Source organism: Podarcis pityusensis (assembly GCF_964106645.2).
Source record: "Podarcis pityusensis genome assembly, chromosome: 6".
Classification (NCBI taxonomy): Eukaryota; Metazoa; Chordata; class Lepidosauria; order Squamata; family Lacertidae; genus Podarcis; species Podarcis pityusensis.
Window position 1 is genome coordinate 51,375,070 of NC_138030.1, and position 21,505 is coordinate 51,396,574.

The following is a 21,505-nucleotide window of genomic DNA, read 5'->3' on the forward strand; positions in this document are numbered from 1 at the left end:
AAGAAGCAGCGAATCAACTGCCGCCGTTTTGAACGGGGCGCGCCGCAAAGCCTGCCGGGAAGCTACGTCTGTCAGGTGACGTAAATGCCTACAAAAAAACTACATCTACCAGCACGACTTGCGGCGCCCGCCCCCTAATTCTTTCCCCATGTTTTCTGGAGATTTACACTTCCGAAAATGACGTGCAAGCCAAAGTTAATGACATGGAGCCTACCCGGAGGAGCGTTCTAAGGGGGAAATGGCCTCTCTTGTGATGGAGAAGCAGCTATATAGGTAGACGAATGACGGGGTCTTTTAATGCAGATTAATTGGTATCTCGTAATTTTTAACTTTTCCGTTTTCAGCCTTTTTTGCGTTTTTCCCGATTCATTTATTTTTGCCTTTTGGTATACAACTTTTCCTTTTTTGAATCTATGGGAATCTCGTGACGATTGCCAAAATTCAATATTATGCACATATCGTATTCATGGCATTTTATCCCGCTCTTCCTTCAAGCTCAGGCACCCCGCCACCCGTTTTTATTCCCTTTACACCCTTATAAGATGGGCTGCCTGAGAGACACAAGCCCAATGTCACCGAGGGAGTTTTGTGGCGGAGGGGGCATTTGCACAGGGTTCCCCAAGTCCGATGGGCTAGCGATCAGAACGCTACATTTCCGACAGTCCTGCATTCATTGATATACAGTAAATCGTAATTACCGGTAACTTCAAAATAAGCAGACTTTTTAAATTCTTACTTCCGCCTAAACACCTATAAAACTGCGCTATGGGTCGGCAATAAAAGAAACGAACAGCATCATGCTTTTAACAACACTGTTTTATGCCTGTTAATTTTTGTGAAGTTGATAAGCATTCAAATCTATTTTTAACAACAAAAAAAGTAGCCCCACCGAAGCGGGGCCTCAAAAAATTAGTTGTAAACTCATAACTGTTCCTCTCCACGGAAATCTTTAGTAAAAGGCGAAAGATTTATACGATCTGAAGAGAAACCAGAGTATAAACTTAGGTGCCGTGGTAGATTTGCTGGAGTAACCACGCCTGCTTCTTAGGTGACAACAACTCCTTTAAACCAAAGGTTAAAATCTTGCTTTTCAACAATGAGTTATATTCCGGAATTTCTACTTGCTTTTAGAACCAGCACATGTAATATTTCACAACAAAAATAAACAGAAAATACAGATAAAAGAATTAATTCAGCGCACTGCATTATGGTTGTGACTAAATGCAAACTAAGCTCACAAACTCTTCCTGCTTTACGCCCCGCCCTCACCCAAGCCGTCAGCAGCGCCTGGATGCCCATATCTGTCAGTGGCTTCCCTTGCTGCTACAGACTTGTTGGGTCTTGTTCATAATGGTGGTTCAATTTTCTACATACAGTACTTGGAAAAATGATACCACTGGATAATTACGTAGTGAGCAATGTAACTAACACGCAGGAAGTAGCAAGGCCCCATAAAAATCTACACTTGGCTATGACAACACGCTAATGATTAGTTTCTTTTCAATCTATCATCTCCAAGGAAGAAAAAAAATGCCCTTTTTCAAAAAGAGGATTTCATACTAAAAAATATATTTGCCAACAAATTTTCTTTTCAAATTCTAGTCTCAAACTCAGCAATAACAACGTTGCCAACCCGAACCAATGGATTGAAGTTACATGAAAGCAGATTCTGACTAAACATCAAGAAGCACTTTGACAGTAAGAGCTGTTTGACAGTGGAACAGACTCCCTGAGAAGGTTGTGGACTGTCCTTCACTGGAGGTTTTTAGCACTGGCTGGCCACCTGTCATGGATGCTTTAGTTGAGATTCCTACATTGCAGGGGGTTGGACTAGATAGCCCTTGGGGGTCCTTTCCAATTCTACAATTTCTATGATTCTATGATACCAGTACTTGGTGTCTGTTTCTGCACTTTCTTTTAGGGTTATCACACTCCCCATAAATACATTTTGCCTGTGCTGGTGGCCATCAATGCGTCCTGTGGGAGCAAGTTCCTTAGTTTAAATATGTGCTGCATATTTAAACTACTTTTATCTGTTCCAAATCTTCCAACATTCAGCTTCATTGGATGTCCTTGAGTTCTAGCATTATGAGAGAGGAAGACAATCTTTATCCTTTTTCTCCATACCATGCATAATTTTATAATCTTTTATTATGTCACCACTTACTCACCTTTTCTTTAAACTAAGAAGTCCCAAATGCTGTGCCACCTTTCTTCCCAGGTGAGTTGCTCCATCCCATTTATCATTTAGGTTGCCCCTTTCTGAACCTTTTCCAAGTCAAAGGCGCACAAATGTGCGCGTGGAAACAGACCCATGTATGCACGAATGCCGGAGTGTAGAGACAGCCTTTATTGCCCTGCATATAAACAACAGAAGAAGAAGAATGGAATTGCTTTAAGAACATACACTCTCCTTAACTGTCCCTCCCCTCTAGTGACTGATGCAGGGAGGTGGCTGACACCCCAACCAGGTATTATAGACTCAGCTCCTTCTTGGATTCTCAGATTGCACTTACGAGTTTCCCAGTAACAGCTCTTACTGATTTGGTTAATATTATGTATTGCATTTACTTTAGGCCTTTTTATTATTACACCTTTTCATGTCATAAACTTTTTTCCACTTTGTACATATGGTTAGGAATGGACTATATGTACATAAACATTTTTATTGAAGTGCTTGTGGATTAGGCTTGCAGTAGCACACAATCCAGGCCAGATATTACAGAGTGCTATTACAGAAAGGGCCCTGTCAGAAATATAAAAAGCAAATAGAGACCAGGTGCACACACAGATCTCCTCTCCTTAACAGATCTTAGGTAACAGCAAACATAAACAGTAGCTACTGCCATGGTGATTATTCCAATCACTCTGGGCTACTTTGCTGCATCATTTTGGCTGGCTAGCACCACCTGCCAGTTACCAGCATAGCAACTATAGAAACTCCATATGCTGTTGTAGTCCTTTCCTGCAAGGAAGAACAAGTGCCCAGTGCCTTCCAAATAAACACCACCCTTTGTGGAACAGCAGCAGCAGTCACTCCTCATGATGACGGATCTGGTGGCTTTCCACTGTGCCAACTGCGGGATGAGGTTCCGCTCCAGGCGGCTGCTAGAAAAGCACATGGAAAAATTCTGCATTGGAGAGGAGACTGCATCTGATGCCAGATACCGAAACAGGCAAGCCCTCTGTAAGGGGAAAGAACCTAAGAAAGCAGAGACTCCGGACAGCATGGTAAAGACCTGGCAATGTTTGTTAGACTTTCCCCCAACATTTTGGGACCTACTAGCTTGTGTGCTGGAGGGGGAAAGTTATGTGCTGCAATTTTGCTGACTGCATTGGCGTATAAGGCTTTTCCAGTCATACCAAAAAGCCATCAATATTTTAAACTTTTTCCTGTGTATGTACACATACAGCAGAAGGAGGAGGAAGGTGTGCCTAGATTTTCCCCCACCCCAGTTTCGAGGTGTTTCATGAACTGAGAGGGTTTTGAAGCCTTCTGTTTAGATATTTTAGCTTCCATGAATTTGCATTTGAGTAACAATATATTTTCCTGACACCCCCTTTCATTTATTGGCTTTCTTTTTTGGGTGGTGGTTTCTATGGCTCAGCATCATCAGCTACAAGCACCAAAAACAAAGAAGCATCACTTGGATGGGGAATATGAGGAACAAGCACACCACTCCAGAAGCTTTGATCATAAAGGAAGTATTTCAGACAGCCAGGCCTTGAAGAAACTGACTGAAGAGGTACTGCAGAAAAGAAGAGAAGAGCGCAGATCTTTGCTCCATCATAGATTCTCTGTTTACAGTACTTCCATTCTAAACTACTTTACTTAGTAGTTAATTCATTCAAACACTTAGGTTATTTCCCCTCATCTCTGATGCCTTTTTATTTTTTGTCACCACAGATGAAAAATTGAGCTGATGAAACAAAGGGCTCATCATCTGAGCACAGCACCACAAGTCTAGCTTTCAGCTTATGCACTTCTTACAAGCATTTCAGAAAGCTCCCTCACCCCAACATTTCAGTTGAGCTAAGGGACAATAAGCTGCAGTCTCCCGCTAGACGTGTTTTTAGAGCATTTGACAAACTTACCATTAGGCTTAGAAAGGTCAACTAGTAACATTGGCATGGAAAAGGTTGTATGAAACATTGGCCTATAGATTCAGAGAATTTGGCCACTAGTGTTGATTTTCTCGAGTTCCATCTGAAATTCTATTAGTGTTGTGTTCACCAACAGTAAAAAAGAATGGAAAAGAGCCAGCTCTTTTCTCTATATGATGTGCCAACAGCAAGATTGCCAATGGAAATGCAGGCCTCTTTGGACAGCTGTAAGAAATTCAGTAGGTGAAACCTTTCCTGTCACTGAGACAGAGTGATGGAAAAGCTTCACCTGTATCATTTCTGCTTAACACACAGCAGAAGACACAATAGTCCTGTCAGAAAATAAGCTGGCAACCTTAAATAAAACAATAAACAAACCCTAATTAGCACCCATAACTTGAATAAGTTGTTTCAATATCTTTTTAATATTGTGTTGTAGCTGTTGTAACCCACCTTGGAACCTTGGGGTGAAGGGTGGGTAATAAGTTGTAGTAGTAATTATAATAATAATCACTAAATCACTAAAGGAATTCTTCCCTTTCACAGTTCCACAAACTGAGGATGTCACTGGAAGACACTCTTCCTACATTCAGGACATTCCAGGCAGAGGTAAAACAGTGATGAAAGACTTCTAAAAAAAATGTTGCAGGCTTCTAGCAATTTTAATTCTGGATTGCAGTGCAGTGCTTAAAATTGCCAGAATTGTGTGAGGAACAACTTTACAGAAACTCATTGCCATGGGGAGCTCCTTCCTGTGCTGTTCCATTTTCAGACCAGAAAGTGCAGATCATAGCTCAGAACAGGGGGAGCAACACTAAAAGCTCTGCTCTGAGTTAATGTGGAGCAGACCTGAGATCTTTGGAATTTGCAGGATAAACTCTCCCACTGATCACAGTGATCTAAGGAATACGGTGGTCTTCCCAGTAACCTGTCCTGGTAACAGATTAGTAGCCAATGCAAATCCTACAAGCAGGGTGTTATATGCTAGTGGTAGTTGTTCATGAGATAAATATTTGAAATCCATTCCAATATGATATTATTTTTGTAATGGCTGTGTCCTGTCTTTCCTTACAAGGAATTTAGAGAACAGCTTTAAGCTTGACCACTGAGGAAGTAGGCTAGTCTGATAGAGAGTGTGATTTACCCAAAGCTGAATGGAGATTTGAATCTGGGTTTCTCACATCTAAGCCCAGCACTCTGCCACTAAATCATGCAGGCTTTCAGTAGAGGGCATGCCGAGATCACTTCTTCTGGAATTTACAATTAATTCACCACAACATACCATTTCTCATGGGCATTTAGCTCTGAAGCATTGCATCACTGGCATATCAAACATATCAAACTTGTCATCTTTCCTTGACTCCTAGGTTAACGACAGACACCAGCAGGAATACTGGAAGCGCCAACAGCAAATGGCAGAAGAACATGAGCGCCATTTGGCAGATATCCAGGCCAGAAACCAGTACCTGGAGCAGCAGAAGGATGGTAAGAGAATGAGAGTACCTACTAGATTACTGCCTTCTTGCTTCAGGTAAAGGGAATGACCTGGAGTTCAAAACAATAAAGGATGAGCAAACAGCCACCACTATCCAGCAAATGGCCAGGCCTGATACACAAGGCTCATGATACCACAAGTTCTACAGAAGGGAAGGAGGCAGTTAGACCCATCCACAAATACTACCGACAGCTAATTTTGTACTTGAGAGCTTTCTTGTCTACTTACGTATATTTGGAGGATGCATAGGCCAAGTCCTCAGAAACAGCAGATGACATGGTAAACCTGTGTCCGGACTGTTCCACTTCAGACTGTGCGTGAAGATTTTCATGACTGAATTCTCCTCCATACAAAACAACAACACAAAACCCATTTTGCATATAGAAGACTATCATTTCAGGGAATATATTTATACCCTAGCCTTCTCCCTGATATGCAAGTTTTCTACATGTAAGATTTTTCTTTTCTTTTCAGAGTGGGGTGGGGGGGTAGGGTATTAAGTACCGGTAATAAGCACACATCTGCAATCTTTAGTACATATAAAGTGCAGGTTTGCTTTCCTTATCAGGTGTTTCTGAGAACTAAGACAAAGGATGCATATTAATTCACCAGGGATAACGTGTTCCCAGCTGGCCAGATCAGGGCTCTGATACAGGATAATGGAGAGAAATGATGTATCTATATTTTGCATGGAAATCCAATTCAGGGAGCCTCTGGAAATATGTTGACTTGGTCTAGGTGTTCTAATAAAGTGTGTCAAATTTTCTGTTTATCCAGAGATCCATAGGCGCCTGTCTGAACTGAAACTAGGGAACTCAGCTACATCTCATATTGAACAGCTGCTGGTGGAGTTGACTACCCAGGAGGGAAAAAACCAACTGGCTTTGGATGCTCTGCGGAAACAAGTGGAACTCCTGCAGGTATCAGCAGAGACCAGGTAAGGCTCAAAGAGGGACCATTTCTGGGAATGGATGGAGTTCCATCAAAGGCTGGAGAAGCCTAAGATCATTCCCTATCTGAGGTTGGAATAGGGGAGTCAGAAAAGGTCAAAAAGACCATTTGGGGAGTCTATCCATGACTCAAGCATTGTGGGAAGCAAGTATTATCACTGATTGAAAAAAGTAAGATGATACTCACACACCTTATTGGGTTTTTTTTAGAAGCAAACCCAAATCTCCCATCAACAGACAGACAGACATTGCTGAGGGCAACATAGAGAAAAAGGTCTTCAAGTCTATGTCATTTCCAGCAGCAGTTGGACCCCTCTCTTCAGAGATACAGTGAGTAGGGAGGGAGCTGCAAGACTAAATGGGACAATATTTTCTGTAAACAGAATTGACTCTCAATTTATTAGATCTTTCACTGTTTGTTGCCTGTGGAGCTTTCTCCTGGATTCCTCTCTGTCCCACTTTTGGGAAGCTCTGCAGTTGCAAGTTGCTACTCTGGGTGGATGGGAAGCAGATACTTTTCAATGGATGACAGAGGAAACAACTTTCTTCCCAGTGGGCACAGTCAGTCCCTTTTCCCCACCATGTTGCACATCTTCATGAAATACAGGTATTTAGCAAGCCCAGCTGTATTCATCTTCATGCCAGGAAAAATAGTTCCTTTGATTCCCCACCACCACCACCCTGAGCTAATAAAGACTTTGAAATGCTGTCAGAAGGAGAAAATCTAGCAATAGCACCAATAAATTGATGATGCATTTGTGTTTCCCTGCAGGGCACTTTACCTGGCTTATTTGCAGGGGGGAGGCAGTGACCATAACATCCTCCGTCAGATGTATGAGCTGCAGGTGGAGGCCACAGCCCTGGAGAAAGTAGGAGCAAGGCCTGAGCACAAGGGCAGAAAGAAGAGTGAGCTTTGTTTCCAACACGGCTACCTATCTGTAACTTTGTTTCCCTGTTTTCTTCTCTCCAAACTTGGATATTGTAGTGTTGCCTGCCACACCAATATCCAAGTAGTGTGAAATTCCAGGGGTTCCAAGTGCTTACTCCACAGTGGAAACTGTGGTGTCTTTATGATATATATATGATACACACACACACACACAACCTGAGCCTACAATAGAGGAGCTCACGACATTATCAGCCCAAAACAGTTTTGTTTATCCCATAGCCACAGGCTTGAATGCCGGCCATCAGAAATTAGGCATGGTTCTCACAAGCATTTTGCTTCTTTCCTTCTGGCTTCTAGCTTCTAGCTCACATCACTGCAGCTTTCAACTTTGTATTAGTCCTTCAACTCATCTCACAAAGAACCCCTTTCCTTTGTTTACCTTAATGGCCCATCACACAGGTTATCACCTCAACACAAGAAGGTAGCCTGGCTTATATTTTAACATTTGCTGGATCCAGGTTAGATTTAGAAGGATCTCACATACAGCCTACTTCCTCCCCCACCCCAACTTATAACAGTATCATAGACTAGGCTGTCTCTTGGACCCTTGGGACAATGTGGCACTCTCTAGATGCTGTTGGGCTTCAATTTCTATCAGCCCCAGTCAACATGGTCAATGCTCAGGGATGATGGAAGCTATAGTCCAACATCTGGGTGGCATCATGTTGGCTGCCCCTGCCTTTAGGCCTTGAGCTCAAAAAGGCTTTACTATTCACAGCCAAGTGAGAATCAATTCCACTGGACAGTATGGTCCTCTTACAAAGCTCATGTGCTATCATAAATGTGTATGATGCCAAATGGTTATTTGCTGATTATGCAGATTGAGAAACCTTAGTAAATACTTCTCGCTCTTTCACGTCTCCAAGCCATCTTTGTTGTTGATTGGCTCTTCTTGTCCTTGCAGAACATGAAGGTAGCCCGAACTCCTACCCACGGGGTTTGGATGCTGAGCTCCTGTCTGTTGAGCTGGAGAACCAGAGGCTGGAAGATGAGATATTAAAGTTGAAGATCCTGAAGGACAGAAGGAAAATAGATGATGGTGGGGACCATAGCCTACTCTATTGAAGTTGGGCCAAAGAAGTTTAAGATACAGTAGCAGGCATCAATCTCTGCAATTCAGGGCATTGGCATATATATCACCTAAGCAATCACTTTGATTTGGAGGTTTAAGTGGAAGTGCAGAGTATTCTCTTTGGACAGTAACCAGATCTGTTTGCTGTTGGCGAAATTCAGCCTCCATAGTTGTCCATTATGGAGAGAAATCATGAAAGATGGCAGAGATGGGCTGAGTATTCTACTGCAGTGAGCTTGCCAACCAGATCATGGTTCATTATTCTCCTGGGCATTTGGGCGGTGCTAAGGTCTGGTGTTTGGTTGTTTATTTTTTATGTTCATCCTTATTCAAGGTGGGATGTGGTTATTTTACATTGTTGGGTTTTTTTGTGGATGAACACTTCTAGTATATTTGTTTTGTTTTAATGCATTTTTATTGATATTGTTTGTTATCCCTGTAAATCACTTTGGAACTCCTTTTATGTGAAGCAATTCCTAAACTAAATGCACCAAATCTCATCTACTCATTTGACACATAGATTATACTGCCAGGATTTCCAAGCAGGTCCTTTTTCTTTGTGATTCTACACATACCCCAAATTTTCAAGACCACCCCATCTGCAGTATGGAGGTTGCTAATGGCCAAAGGTGCTCCTTGAAATGTTGGGCAGGAAGGGGGCAACATTTCCACAACTAAATGGCTTTGGAGATGTAGCTGAAATGTTCAGCAGTGCCAGTCCAGCAAAAACAAATAAGGACATTGAGCTGGCTTTGTTTTTACAAAGAGCCAGATGAATAATATGCAGGCTCTTGTCCCACCTCATAAGGATTCTTTCCCAGTATTGGCACAAGCAATAACTGTGTTAATGGGCTCCCCCTGCTCATCTTCTTTTTCATCAGGGTCTTCAGGCACAGAGCTGGCGCAACTGCAGCGGTTACACATGGCAGAGATGGCTCAGCTGCATGCAGAGATTGGCAGCCTGAGACATGACACAGAGAGGATGAAGCTAAGACATCCCAAGAGGGGGTCACCACTACCCCGGCTGCCACCTCCTATAGCTCCACCCCTGCCACCTCCTCCCCCTCTTCTTGGATTGCCTGACCCTACCTTTCCAGCTAGTAACATGGTTAGTGCCCCTTTAACTTGGGAAACCTCAGGCAAAAGTCATACTGAATATCTGCTTTTGGAGCGGAAATAGTATAAAAATACTTCTATAGTTTTAATAATTCAGAGCTATCATCCTGTGTGGCTGGCTCTCTCCATATCTGTGTTCACTCCAGAAAGATGCATCCAGTGGTGCATGCTCTGCTTGTTGCAAATATGCTGACCATTTTGCTCAGGGGTGAATGATTTATCTGAAGCTGTTGAGTTATATTCTTAAGAGTTTCCTTGAGGCAGCAAGCCTCATTATTCCCCCTAAGACTGATGCTGGTATTTCCTTTTTCTATTCTTTGGTAATGTAAAACAGCTCTCATATTTCTGCCTGCTATAGGACCCCATGAGAGCATCTGCCACAGCTATGAGCCAGTACTTCCTGGACCCTTCTGATGCCCTGGGACCAGCGCCATATGATCCGGCGTATGTCATTTCTATTACCTGTATTATTCTGGGTTGAGCTAGTGGGAGGGCAGCATATGTTTTTTTTTCTGTCTCATTCTTGCATGGAGTATTTGTAGACACTGCCATGTAAAGTGAAGATGTTCATTTTTTCCATCCTAATACCATTCCTAGGGATGCATTTTGGAATCTAGCCTGTTGAGTCTTCTGGACTGCAGCCAGCTCATAGAAAATAGCTGTTGTTAAGAGTTTGGGGTGGTGGGAGATAGGCTGTATGCCTAAACCTTCCTAATTCCTGGAAGTGCCTAGAACCCCTGGAATTTCACTCAGCTTGGGGTGGCATGCAAGCTGTGTTAACTATTACATGAGTGTGACAATTATCATCTCTCTGCAGGTCTGGCTTTGTGATATTCTATGATTTTCTTTTGGGCCTGGATCCCACATTCTATCAAGTCTGCCTGGTCTCTGGCCTGTTCCGCAATGGGCAAGAGCTGGGCAAGCCCACCCCACTGCCCGTTGTCTCCTCTGATATGGGTCAATACCCACAGTATGTGACTGATGGGCAAAGAGGGTGCTGCGCCATCTTAGCAGCTAGGCAACCAGTCCCAAGGTGAGTTTCAGTGGCTTTTGCCATAACATCTCATCTCTTCTGTTCCCGGGTCATTATCTGGGCAGCCATTCCCAGTTGGCAAAGTTATTTGTTTTCATTATTTCAATGTATATAGTGTACAGCAAGATAATGCTCCAGACAAATGCAATGATAAGTGGTAGAAGATTCCTTTCTAAAAAAACAATGCAAAGAAAACAATCTATCATGAACTGCTTTTATCCTGACCCTTTAGAAGACCCAGGGCCCTATCATCTTGGCATGGGAACCACTCACTCTGGGGATTAGTATGAGTTTCAGATTGCCATAAAATAGGCCGTTTCAGTCCAGTTTTGCACACGCCAGATTCTTGTCTGTTCTTATTTAGAGGTCATATACGTTAGTGTCATATAGAAGATAGTCTTCTTTGCCAAACCCCCATGTGAAACATGGCTACAGTGATTTGTAGAGAAAAAGGTAGGCTTGTATGTATTACCTTTGTCTGTTCTTGCTTTTCAGAGTCCTTCCTTCAACCACCATCACCCTCATAACTGAGCTTCAAGCATCTGGAGGCTTTGATGCTTATGGACTGGAGATCCAGAATCTGGCCCCCAGGGGGTGGGCCAAAATCAACATCTTTGACCATCTACATCAAGTGATGTGTGGGCGCTGGAAGATCCCCATCCGAGTGCTTCCTATGAAGCCAAGCCTTACTCCAGAACAGTTGAATGGTGTGCCCCAGGTGAGGACCTTTAGCAAGGGTCAGTGCAGAGTGCCCAGAAAATTATTTCCTGACCAACATGAAGGGAGAGTGTCATGCTCGTGCTCTCAGGAGACTCATGGTGAACCATTAACATTGGCACTTAACACTGAGCTCCTACTTTCTGCATTGTGCTGAGTGTGATTTGAGACAGATTCAATCTCATTGACTGAATAGAAACATTCCTGGAATGATGGCTGTTCCTCAGAACACCTTGGCCAGATCAAGATAAATTAGTCCAACATCGTCTTCAGTTATTTTCGTATCTGTTTTAATCCCAACCAGACCACACCTTGTTTTTTCCTCACAGCTGGGCAAAGCAGAGCTGTACTTGCGACTAGTGAATGCAAGAGATGCTGACATGCAGTCAATGGCAGAGATTCATCCAGGCAATGCCTCCTTGTACAAATACCCTCCTACAGTGAGTTGAACTGCATGGCATTATTGTCTCTTTTGAAGTTATTTTTAACTCTTTTTCTAGTTAGCATTTCTTGAGGACAGATTCTGAAAAACAGGTTCTTTGTGTCCTCAATATTTATTTGCTGCAGAGAACCAGAATGACACCAAAAAGAAAGACAATTTGAAATAATAGATAAATGGTGAAAAATTGGGAAACTGCAAGGAGAACATGAGCACAATAATAGCCTCCCACTCCTGTTCCCCAAAAACTGGTACTTGGTGGGATACTACCTCTGATCCTGGAGGTTATAGCTATCATAACTAGTAGTAGCCACTGATAGCTGAACTGGAGGTTAAAGCTATCCAGAATCCATGGAAGATAAGGCTAAGAGCAAACTCAGTGAAAATGTATTAATTATATATTTCAAAGGAATAAATGAAGTATGCTACCATCTGACTGAAGCCTTTTAAAATCCCAGCTATTAACTATTTAGCACATTCATATAAAACTCCAGATGAATTAATAACTAATTCAACAATTAAGTAGCTACTTTAATTCCTAGCATAAAAAATAATTCTATCTGTCACTCAATTGAAAACTCCAAGGTTCTCAAGTAGTGTCTCAGTGAGATGGGGTGCCACCACTGCAGTCTCTCAAACACAGTGAGGCAGCATGGCAGAGCGGATAGAAGCACTGGGTTGGTGGCAGCAGGAACAAACATACACATCTATACCTGCCGCTACCAATCCAGTGCTCTCCCACCCTTGCTGCTGCACTGACTTGCACAGTCCTGGGCCCAGCAAGCACATCATACAGCACAACTGGTTCCAGGTAAAAAAAAAAAAAAAAGGTCCCAAATTGTTGGAAATCGTGAAACAAAAGCTTAAAGTTTTCCAGATAAAATTAGTACTGTATTACCGAGAGGCGAAAGCAAGTTTTAAATTTCCATCATCCAATGCTAATACTGAGTGGAAGCAAGATGGTTTGTAGAAATGATGGCAGGTGGATGGCAAACTCTCCACTGGAAGGAACATTTGAAAAGTAGGATCAAGAGATTGGAAGCCTTCCTTTCACCCCCAGTATATTTACACTGCCCTCGCCCTGCTTGTCATGCTACCCCACCTCACCTGTTTAATTCTGTTGTATTTTGTTCTTTCAAATGCAGGTGTCCAGTTGCACAGCACCCCCTACAGACTTTTCTCCAGCCCAGCGCTCTTTCCACCCTGCCCCCACCAGCCTGTTCTTCTCTGTCCCTCCTTACACTGGCTTTGTTGACTCTCCTCCTGATCAGGAACAGCCTCTCCAATACAAACCCAATAAAAGGTGAGAAAGGAGGAAGACCACCCCTTTCTCCTTTCAGGACTAAGCTTTCCTTCTAATGAAGATAAGTCAGCAAAGAAATGCCTACTGTCTTCCTTTGTATACTTCTCTGTGTGTTTTGTGTGTAAATGAAACAACTAAAAGATTATGCATCTCTAATCCACCCACGTCTGTGATTTTCTCTGTATTTTTAATTAAGGATATGGGTGCATCTGCATGAGGTTTTGGTGGTGGCAGGATTGGATGTACTGTACTTACCCATCTGCACAGCAGAGGGTAGTTATAGTCTGCTCTGCCTGCAACTGACCATATAAACTAAAGCACAACATCAGTTAATATTTTCTTTCCACAGACTATACCATACCACAAGGAGAGCTTTCTCCTGACCTTCCCATTGGCAGCAGAACACAAAAATGTGTTCAGAATAACTGTTTGTACATATGATCCCTAAAAATGTAATTCTTCTGCCATGATTATCTAGAGTCTTCCTTGTTGTGTGTGTCTGTCCATGTCAATCACTACAAGGTTAAAGACATTCACACATGCATGGCACATTAGTCTATCAATAGCTGTTAACTGGAACATCCTATATTCAGAGGCTGCCTCATTAGCAAATGCTGAGGACGCTGCCTTTGGCTTTGTTTATGCATTGGAGAGGATATAACAGAGGCACCTTTTTAGTCCTAAAAAAAAATAAATACAAAAATCCGCCGTAAAACCAAACTGCCTCTATTAAAGTAGGCTGATAGGATCATGTTTCTAATTCTTTCTCTGAGTCAATTTCAGTGTGATTACTTTATATTGGAAGTCATGTACTTGAAGTGCTTGTGAAATGCAAAAAAAAGCAACACAAAAAATATTCCTGAAACATTCACCCTCTTCCTTTAGAATTAGTGCCCCATCCACCCTTTTGAAGTGATCAATTCTGCAAGTCTTCCCTCTTTAATCTTTAAGGGATCACCACTGGATAATATTTTAGTGTATTATATTTTAGTGATGTCAAGGGATGCCAACAACAAGAAGGTTCTCTCTGCGACTGCAAGAGTCATTCCCCTCTGAAAATTCTAAGCATCTTGGTAACATCTGCTAAATTAGCATTTTAAAGTGGTTCTGTTCCTACCTCCTAGAAACTGTTCTGGTCAGTACCCTAGAGGTTAATCCTTTCCCACTCATCTAGAATCTCTTTGAAAAAGAAATGTCAGCATTTGCCTATTTCCTTTAGGTAGGAAATGCTGGCTGTCATGGTACCAGCAGGGATGTATGTAAGAGGCCACCCTGACTTAGTAAAGTCTAAGTTTTAGAATTGGCTAAGACCAATACCAATAAATGTAGGCTACCAAGAAGTAACATCTTCTATTTTTGTTTCTTTAGAAGCTGCTTGCTCTCTTTGAGGTTTCCTTCCGTATGTGCTCATCAATAAGTGCATCCCTGTGTTTGTGGGCTCTAAAACTGGTGCGAATCTATAGGACGCCTTCTTTTTTTAAAACCATTGTACCGTGCCTAGTTATTTTAGCAACTTAACAAAATATGTCTCTCCCACATCTCTACAGCCACAAGAGGAGTTGCAACCTTCCAACAGTTTGACTTCACCTCCAAAGGTGCATTCCTCCACTGTCTCCCGAGACAAATGAATGCCAACAAAAATTAGTACATAATATGGAAAACAAATAATTGCACACGAGCTACTTTCATATTCATGCCCCAAATGTCTCCTAGATCAGAGAGCGATAAAACAAAGAGGGAAATGATTCTGAAGCAACTTCACATAAACAGTATAACAAGAGAAGCAGCCCCCAAGCTGACTTCCTTTTAGACTCTGTGCTTTTCTTCTGTGTCTTTTTCTTCATTCAGTAGCCATAAACCTATTGCCCTATTTTGTTCCACATCAACATGGCTTCTACTATAGTTTAGAATCTTACTTGTATTGGGCCTCATTCAGTTTTATTCCCAATATTGTGGTGATTACTTTCAGTGCCTAATATTTTCAATGGCAATTTTGTCGAGAATGTCCTACTGAAAAAGGGAGGTGCAACACCATTGCTCACTCCAGATACAGAAAAGGAGTAGGGATGGAGTACTTGACCAAAGATATCAGGCAGAAAGATTCCATTCAGCTTTCTGTCATCCTTTTATACTACCTCATGCCAGTCTCCAGCTTGTGGTGGTCGACTTATTATTTGGTATGAGCCTATTTTAGTTTTGCATGTTGCAGAGTTGTCCTGTAGCTTGCTAATGAAATACACATGATTCACCAGATCCTCCCAAGGGGAACCTTCATGCATGTAAATTAAACTCAGCAAAAGTATTTTTCCTTCCTATGTCCTTTCTGATTTGTCACATTTTACTTACTCTTACCCTTATATAATCAACTACCTTTAACATTCCTTTTCTGCTCCCCTAACACCCAACTGGGCAGTATATATGGTTCTTCAAGAAACCCCTTTCTTGCCTTTGTGCTGCAGTATGCTCACATGCATCAACCTTCCCCTCTTTTTTCATTTCCCCCCATCTCTCCCTGTTACCTTCCTGGCTGTGGCACTGGCAGCACCCAGAAACAGAAACCAAAGGCTTCTCCATACCTTCCTAGGTAAATACGAAGTATAGTTTGGATTTTCCTTTGCAGGGGTATATTTCTCTCCACATTGTGCTGTCGCAATAGAAATTGGCAATGAGACAATTGCTCTACTTGACTTTAATAGCCAGATATACAGTATATCAATATACAGTGGATCAATTGCTCTCTACTTTTCTTGTAACCCAGCTTTATTGCTTAATCTAGCAAGGTTCTGATTTGGTGGGGAACTGCCATTTTGCCGTTCAAGAAGGGGAAAGGTGCTGCTTGCTGTTGAAGGACAGGGGCAACAGCTGAAGAGCAGTGGGTTAATAAGCCTCTGATTATTTCAGGAAATTTGAAGCAGTGCTCGAGTGGCCACAATCCCAGCAGAATGAAAGAAGACAATTAGGGTTCATCCTTGATAGAGTAAAAGGCGCCCCACCGGGAGATGGGGCTGTCCGGCTAACTGGTTACCATCAGAAAACTGGTCAGGTATGGAACATGTGTGGCTCTGTCAATAGCCCCAATGTCATAGTTGGTGTTCAGCTAGCACCCTGGTTCAGCATTCTAGCAGAACCATCCTGGAGTTCTTTATTATTTTAGGAAGAAACACCAAGAAAGCTTAAAAAGGAAGTTGGACCATGTGTTACATTTTTCTCAAACTTGATTTCAGGTGATTGCCACCAAGGACTCGGGACTGAATTACTGCACCGATTCCATGAGATCCAATATTAAACATGGCTACTTCGTGTTTGGAGAACAGGAGGTATAGAATGGTGCTTTGGCAGGAGACTGTTAGGCTTGGAGATGGACTTAGGTTTACATCCCAGTCCAGCTGGGAAGTTCACAGAGTGTCCTCAGACAGGTTATTATCCTTGCACTGATTGGATGGTTACGTAGCACTACCATTGCTGCAAGCGCTAGAATACTGTACAGTGGTATCTTGGGTTACAGACGCTTCAGGTTACAGACTCCGCTAACCCAGAAATAGCACCTCGGGTTAAGAACTTTGCTTCAGGATGAGAACAGAAATCGTGTGGCAGCGGTGCAGCGGGAGGACCCATTAGCTAAAGTGGTGCTTCAGGTTAAGAACAGTTTCAGGTTAAGAACGGACCTCCAGAATGAATTAAATTCTTAACCCGAGGTACCACTGTATTTGTTTCTCAGAGGCCAAGTTTGCTCAGACCTCACCACAACTCAGTCACCTGTTACCAGAAATGGTAGACCAGTTCTCTGATGCTAGATAAGTATTTACATTGGTTTAGAGTATTTACTTTCCCCAGTCCTGGGGATAATTCTTGTGGATGCCCATGCTTAACGATAAGAAGCACTCATGTTGCTTGTTTGCAAAATATGGGCTTTGGGTTTTCTTGCCAATGGTGTAAAAGCAGTTCTGAGCTCAGAGAAAAACATGCTCATTCCTAATCCATGAAAACAGTTAGGCGGTTTTTGAGTATGGTGTATGGCAGAGGGAATTGAAGGGTAGAAGGTGCTGGAAATTATAGCACTACTCTTGGCTCACCTGAACTGCTTCTTTTTGTTTCCTTCAGGAAACCTTCTGGGATGTTGAGCCACAGCAGGACATGATCCTTATTGCTCGCTTTTACCACTGGCCCAGTGGGAGGATGGCATCCACCCCCTGGGACAAAGGATTCAAGCCTCAACACCAGCCACTACTAGGGAGTGATGAATGGCTGGCTGCCTGGGCTGTGCTCAGACTGACCAAGATGTATGAATCCCATAAAGTGATGGTTACAGGTATGCTGCAGGCATTTCTGGTTGCCTGGTGCTATGATTCCCCACAGGAATTAAGGTTTTCCTATTACTAGTCTAGGAATTAAGTTTTCTGCATTCTGCTTTCACAGGTGCAATGAAGAAAGGGGAACATGGGATGCCTGTCTGGAACACAGGGACTCATACACTGACTCTGTATCATGGCCCTGTGCCACCTGTTGTAGCTCTGTCAGTGATGGTAAGTCCACTCCTGTAAAGCAAACCAAGGTTAACCAGGTAGGTAAAGTACGCCAATATTAATACCAGCAAAAGGCTGAAGAGATGTTAAACATCTAATGACTCGTTCAGTCTTGCTGCTTTTATTGATGCAACACTCCTTACTGGCTTACTCTAGTAAAGACTTACAACTGTAATCTTCATAGAGCAATATTTTATATGGAAGCAACAGTATGTAATACTTAAGAGGACTGAATCATTGGTTAAGCCTCCATTCTGTTGTGTGTTGATTCCTTGGACCATATCTAGTACTGCAGCTCCACTGGAATAAAACACTGCTATGCATGCAATAGAAGCACATGGGGGCAGAAGAAATGGAATTTCTGTTGTGCCAGTGAAGCTATGTGCACAGAGCACTGGATAAAGCCCCATGTTTTAAGCTGTGCCTTATTATGCTTTCCTCTTGTTTCATTCCCATCTGCACATAATGCTTTGCTCCTAGTCAATGGAAGAGAATCATCAGGACTTCAAGATATATGGTGATGCTACTTTAAGACTGCACGTCTTCAGCACCCAGAAACCTGAGCAGCCTTTCCCACCAGAGTCACCACCTCCACTTGACCCAGCAAAAACCTGGCCTCATGTGAGTGCTGGGCAAGGACGGTTTTACAGTCCCTACAGGGCTTGGGATAATTGGGACAGACCTTCCACCTCCACTCAGTACACAATCTGGCTGCATACGTATTATACCTTTAAAGTGTATCTGAAGAACCTCCTTTCCTTCAAAGAATTCTGGGCACTGCAATTTACAGTTCTTTTATCTGTCCTGAATCTTCCAAAATTCAGCTTCATTGGGTCTTCAGGAGTTCTGGTGTTATGAGAGAGGAAGAACAACTTTTCTCTATATACTCTGTGCCATGCTTAATGTTATAAACATATGTCACATCTCATGCACATTTTCTTTAAACTAAAAAGTCCCAAATCTGCAAGCTTCCTTCACAGGGGAGTTGCTCCATTTTCTTGATAATTTTGGTTGCCCCTTTGTGAACCTTTTCCAACACGACAATATCCTTTTTGAGGTGAGGTGACCAGAACGGTACACAGAACGCCAAATGCAGTCACACCATAGATTTGTATAAAAGCATTATGGTATCGACAGTTTTATTCTCAGTTCTTTTCCTAGTGATCCCTAGCATGGATTTTGCCTTTCTCACAGTTCCTGTACACTGGATCAACATCTTAATTGAGCTAACTACTATGGCCCCCAGGTCTTGTTCCTGGTCAATCACTGCTACTTCAGACCCCATTGAGAGTATATGCGGCATTAAGATTTTTGCACCAGCATCCATTTCTCTACATTTGTTTACAACAAATTGCATTTATGTTTGCTCATGATAATAAACTGTTCGGGATTGTTAAAACAAAAGGACCTTTAAACTGAGTGAAAGTGCAGTAAAATGACCATTTAGTATCATCACAACTTTTCCCCCCACAGGAAGCTTTTATTCATCATTTCAGGGAGACCCCTCCTGTAGAGCCTTTCAGAGCTGGAGATGGCTTTGATCTATACATTGATGGAGCCCGCTTCCTGCCTGATGGTGTCACTGTTACCAGGGTCACTGCTCGCATCTTCACCAGTGGTTTCATGCAGTAAGGAGGAACAGTTCTCTGGGTTTTTCTTCCCTAAAATGCCATCTTTCCTCTGCTTCTCCCAGGCTGCATACGTGCTATGGTTGGAATTCAATGGGGCACTCTCACAATTGTTCTGTCTGTGCAAGCCTTCCAGACAGAATGACCCTCAGTCTCCTACCCCTGATTTTAATGTTTCTATGGTTATGCCCTGAAGCACGCAAAGGGTTTTGCTTCAGTTCAAGGTGCCACGACAACAGAGGAGCTTAACAATGCCCTCTTATGGAAAACATCTAGCTGAAGGTTGTTTCTGCTTCTTCCTTTCAGAATTGGGCCAGACATTTGCACTGGGATTGACCTGAATAGCAGCATATTTGATCCACTTTACAACTACTCAGTTGAAATCAGAGAGCCAGTGATAGCGCCTTGTGCAACTCTTCTATTAAAGGTTTGTGTTGGTATGGGTAAAGGGCGAGCAAAGAATGCTGCCAATGAATGAAGCATGTCCTGTTGGGGGTCAAGAGTTAGGAAGTTAAGGATCTTTCCTTTCCTGGAATGGAGCTGGAACAACTCCCCTGTGTGGAAAAGTTACATCATTTGGGGCTTTTTAGTTTAGAAAAAAGAGTAAGGAGGCAAATGACGGAGCTGTATAAAAATTATGCATGCTGAGGATAAACTGGATAGAGAGACATTTTTCTCCTCCTCTCATCATATTAGAACTGGGTGCTATTAATGGCTCCAGTGGCAGAGGCATTATACCTCCGAATACCAGTTGCTGGGGAACACAAGAGGGAAGAGTATTGTTGGGGTTAGGTCCTGCTATTTATTTACTGTTTAATGCCAAAATAGGCTTCTAAGCAACCTACAAAATATAAGAGTTGCACAAACATTAAAATATAAACACCCATAATTAAAATGCAACAAAACAGGTGTATACTAAAACAAAGTAGTAGTTAAAACTGGAGGCTCAGGTCAATAGATTAAGAGAATGCCCGTGTAAGCAGGCTGAGGCATATCTTCAAAAGACAGCAGAATGCTTGCAGGCTTCCTATAGGCATCTAGTTGGCCACTATGAGAACAGCATGCTGGACTAGGTGGGCCTTTGGTCTGATTCTGCAGGGCTATTAATATATTCTTCATGGAGGACATTATGCCAACATCTTCCTGACCTCCAACACAAAACAGAACTATAGGTCTAGCTGCCAGGGGGGGATGAACTAATGTCTCTTGGTATTTTACAGGTTTATTCCATCAATCGCTTAACCTCTGAGCTCATCCAAATCGGTTGGGCAGCTCTCAATGTTTTTGTGCAATGTGGAACACACACAGCCCCTGAACCAGAGGCCAAGGGGATGCAGGTGAATTAACTGAAGGGGAGTTCAGGGGAAGCAGCCTCAGTTCTGAAAATGAAGTTAGGACATGGTTTATAATGCTGATAGGCTCCAGTAGGAAAATGCCTTCTTTCTTCATGGGTATTTCAGGAACTCTCATTCTTCTGTCAACCAAAGTGCTACAAGAATGTTTCACATTCCCACTAGATCTCACAGGATAGGTTTTTACTATTAATGCTCATGCTTTCTAGTGCCATGCCAAAAATCCCATCCCACCATAACTGCTGTGTGACCTGGAGCCCTACCCAAAAATCTTGCTGTTTCTCTACAGTTCAGATGCAAATGGTAGGAGGGAAACACAATATATTTCCCAAGGAGGAGGAAAAAGGGTCTGTGGATAGATGTTGATTACTGTTTTCCTCAGGTCTCCCTCAATGATGGTGCTCATCAGCTCCGTATTTTTCACAACAGTCCCTGCCCAGATCAGCCCTTCTCTACCAGCTCTCTGACATCAATAGGACGGTGAGCCCCTCTCACTTACATCATTTCCAATTCCTTCCCCATCTTATCATCATACAACCTTCCTAATATCTGTCTTCTCACTTTCCCTGTAGGTATGTGCCCTGTGCAACCCTGCTAGTGAGGCTTATCAAGGCGCCTGTAAATTCCAGCCATAAAACTTTACAAAGAAGCATGGTCCCTCAGACAAACTGGGCCAAAGTGGGCCTCTTTCAGTCCAGGCCTGACTATTCTGATGGTGTCTATTATTCAGACTCGGCCAAGCCTACTGCAGGAGAAAGTTGCTTCTATGAAGCCATGACCAACAGGTAAACTGAGTTTCTGTCTCCTCAGTGGCTGTAGGATGG

General features: G+C 42.7%; 1 protein-coding gene and 1 long non-coding RNA gene across 11 annotated transcripts in view; one reads left to right on the forward strand and one right to left on the reverse strand.

Moving 5' to 3' along the window:
* Window positions 1-21,505, forward strand: part of CCDC17 (coiled-coil domain containing 17) — a 29,181-nt gene that overhangs the window by 2,010 nt on the left and 5,666 nt on the right. For 4 of the 10 annotated variants that reach the window (XM_081009331.1, XM_081009335.1, XM_081009336.1 and 1 more), the window contains exons 2-26: window positions 3,025-3,231; window positions 3,609-3,746; window positions 4,651-4,713; window positions 5,472-5,589; window positions 6,377-6,536; window positions 6,760-6,879; window positions 7,322-7,455; window positions 8,403-8,537; window positions 9,452-9,678; window positions 10,045-10,130; window positions 10,504-10,719; window positions 11,215-11,437; window positions 11,766-11,876; window positions 13,021-13,178; window positions 15,721-15,762; window positions 16,080-16,221; window positions 16,403-16,495; window positions 17,280-17,487; window positions 17,595-17,701; window positions 18,182-18,322; window positions 19,175-19,329; window positions 19,636-19,756; window positions 20,550-20,666; window positions 21,064-21,161; window positions 21,254-21,466. In XM_081009331.1, coding sequence (XP_080865457.1) covers window positions 3,043-3,231; window positions 3,609-3,746; window positions 4,651-4,713; window positions 5,472-5,589; window positions 6,377-6,536; window positions 6,760-6,879; window positions 7,322-7,455; window positions 8,403-8,537; window positions 9,452-9,678; window positions 10,045-10,130; window positions 10,504-10,719; window positions 11,215-11,437; window positions 11,766-11,876; window positions 13,021-13,178; window positions 15,721-15,762; window positions 16,080-16,221; window positions 16,403-16,495; window positions 17,280-17,487; window positions 17,595-17,701; window positions 18,182-18,322; window positions 19,175-19,329; window positions 19,636-19,756; window positions 20,550-20,666; window positions 21,064-21,161; window positions 21,254-21,466 — 3,515 coding nt within the window. In that variant the 5' untranslated portion in view covers window positions 3,025-3,042. Of the gene's footprint in view, window positions 1-137; window positions 274-3,024; window positions 3,232-3,608; window positions 3,747-4,650; window positions 4,714-5,471; window positions 5,590-6,376; window positions 6,537-6,759; window positions 6,880-7,321; window positions 7,456-8,402; window positions 8,538-9,451; window positions 9,679-10,044; window positions 10,131-10,503; window positions 10,720-11,214; window positions 11,438-11,765; window positions 11,877-13,020; window positions 13,179-15,720; window positions 15,763-16,079; window positions 16,222-16,402; window positions 16,496-17,279; window positions 17,488-17,594; window positions 17,702-18,181; window positions 18,323-19,174; window positions 19,330-19,635; window positions 19,757-20,549; window positions 20,667-21,063; window positions 21,162-21,253; window positions 21,467-21,505 lie in introns of those variants that run through there. The other 6 variants (XM_081009339.1, XM_081009334.1, XM_081009333.1 and 3 more) reach the window with 6 other exon arrangements.
* LOC308479144 lies at window positions 1,606-5,936 on the reverse strand. The gene is made up of 3 exons (XR_013987499.1): window positions 5,828-5,936; window positions 2,172-2,357; window positions 1,606-2,080 (listed from the first exon to the last, which is right to left on the reverse strand). It is a non-coding gene; the product is annotated as an uncharacterized lncRNA (long non-coding RNA).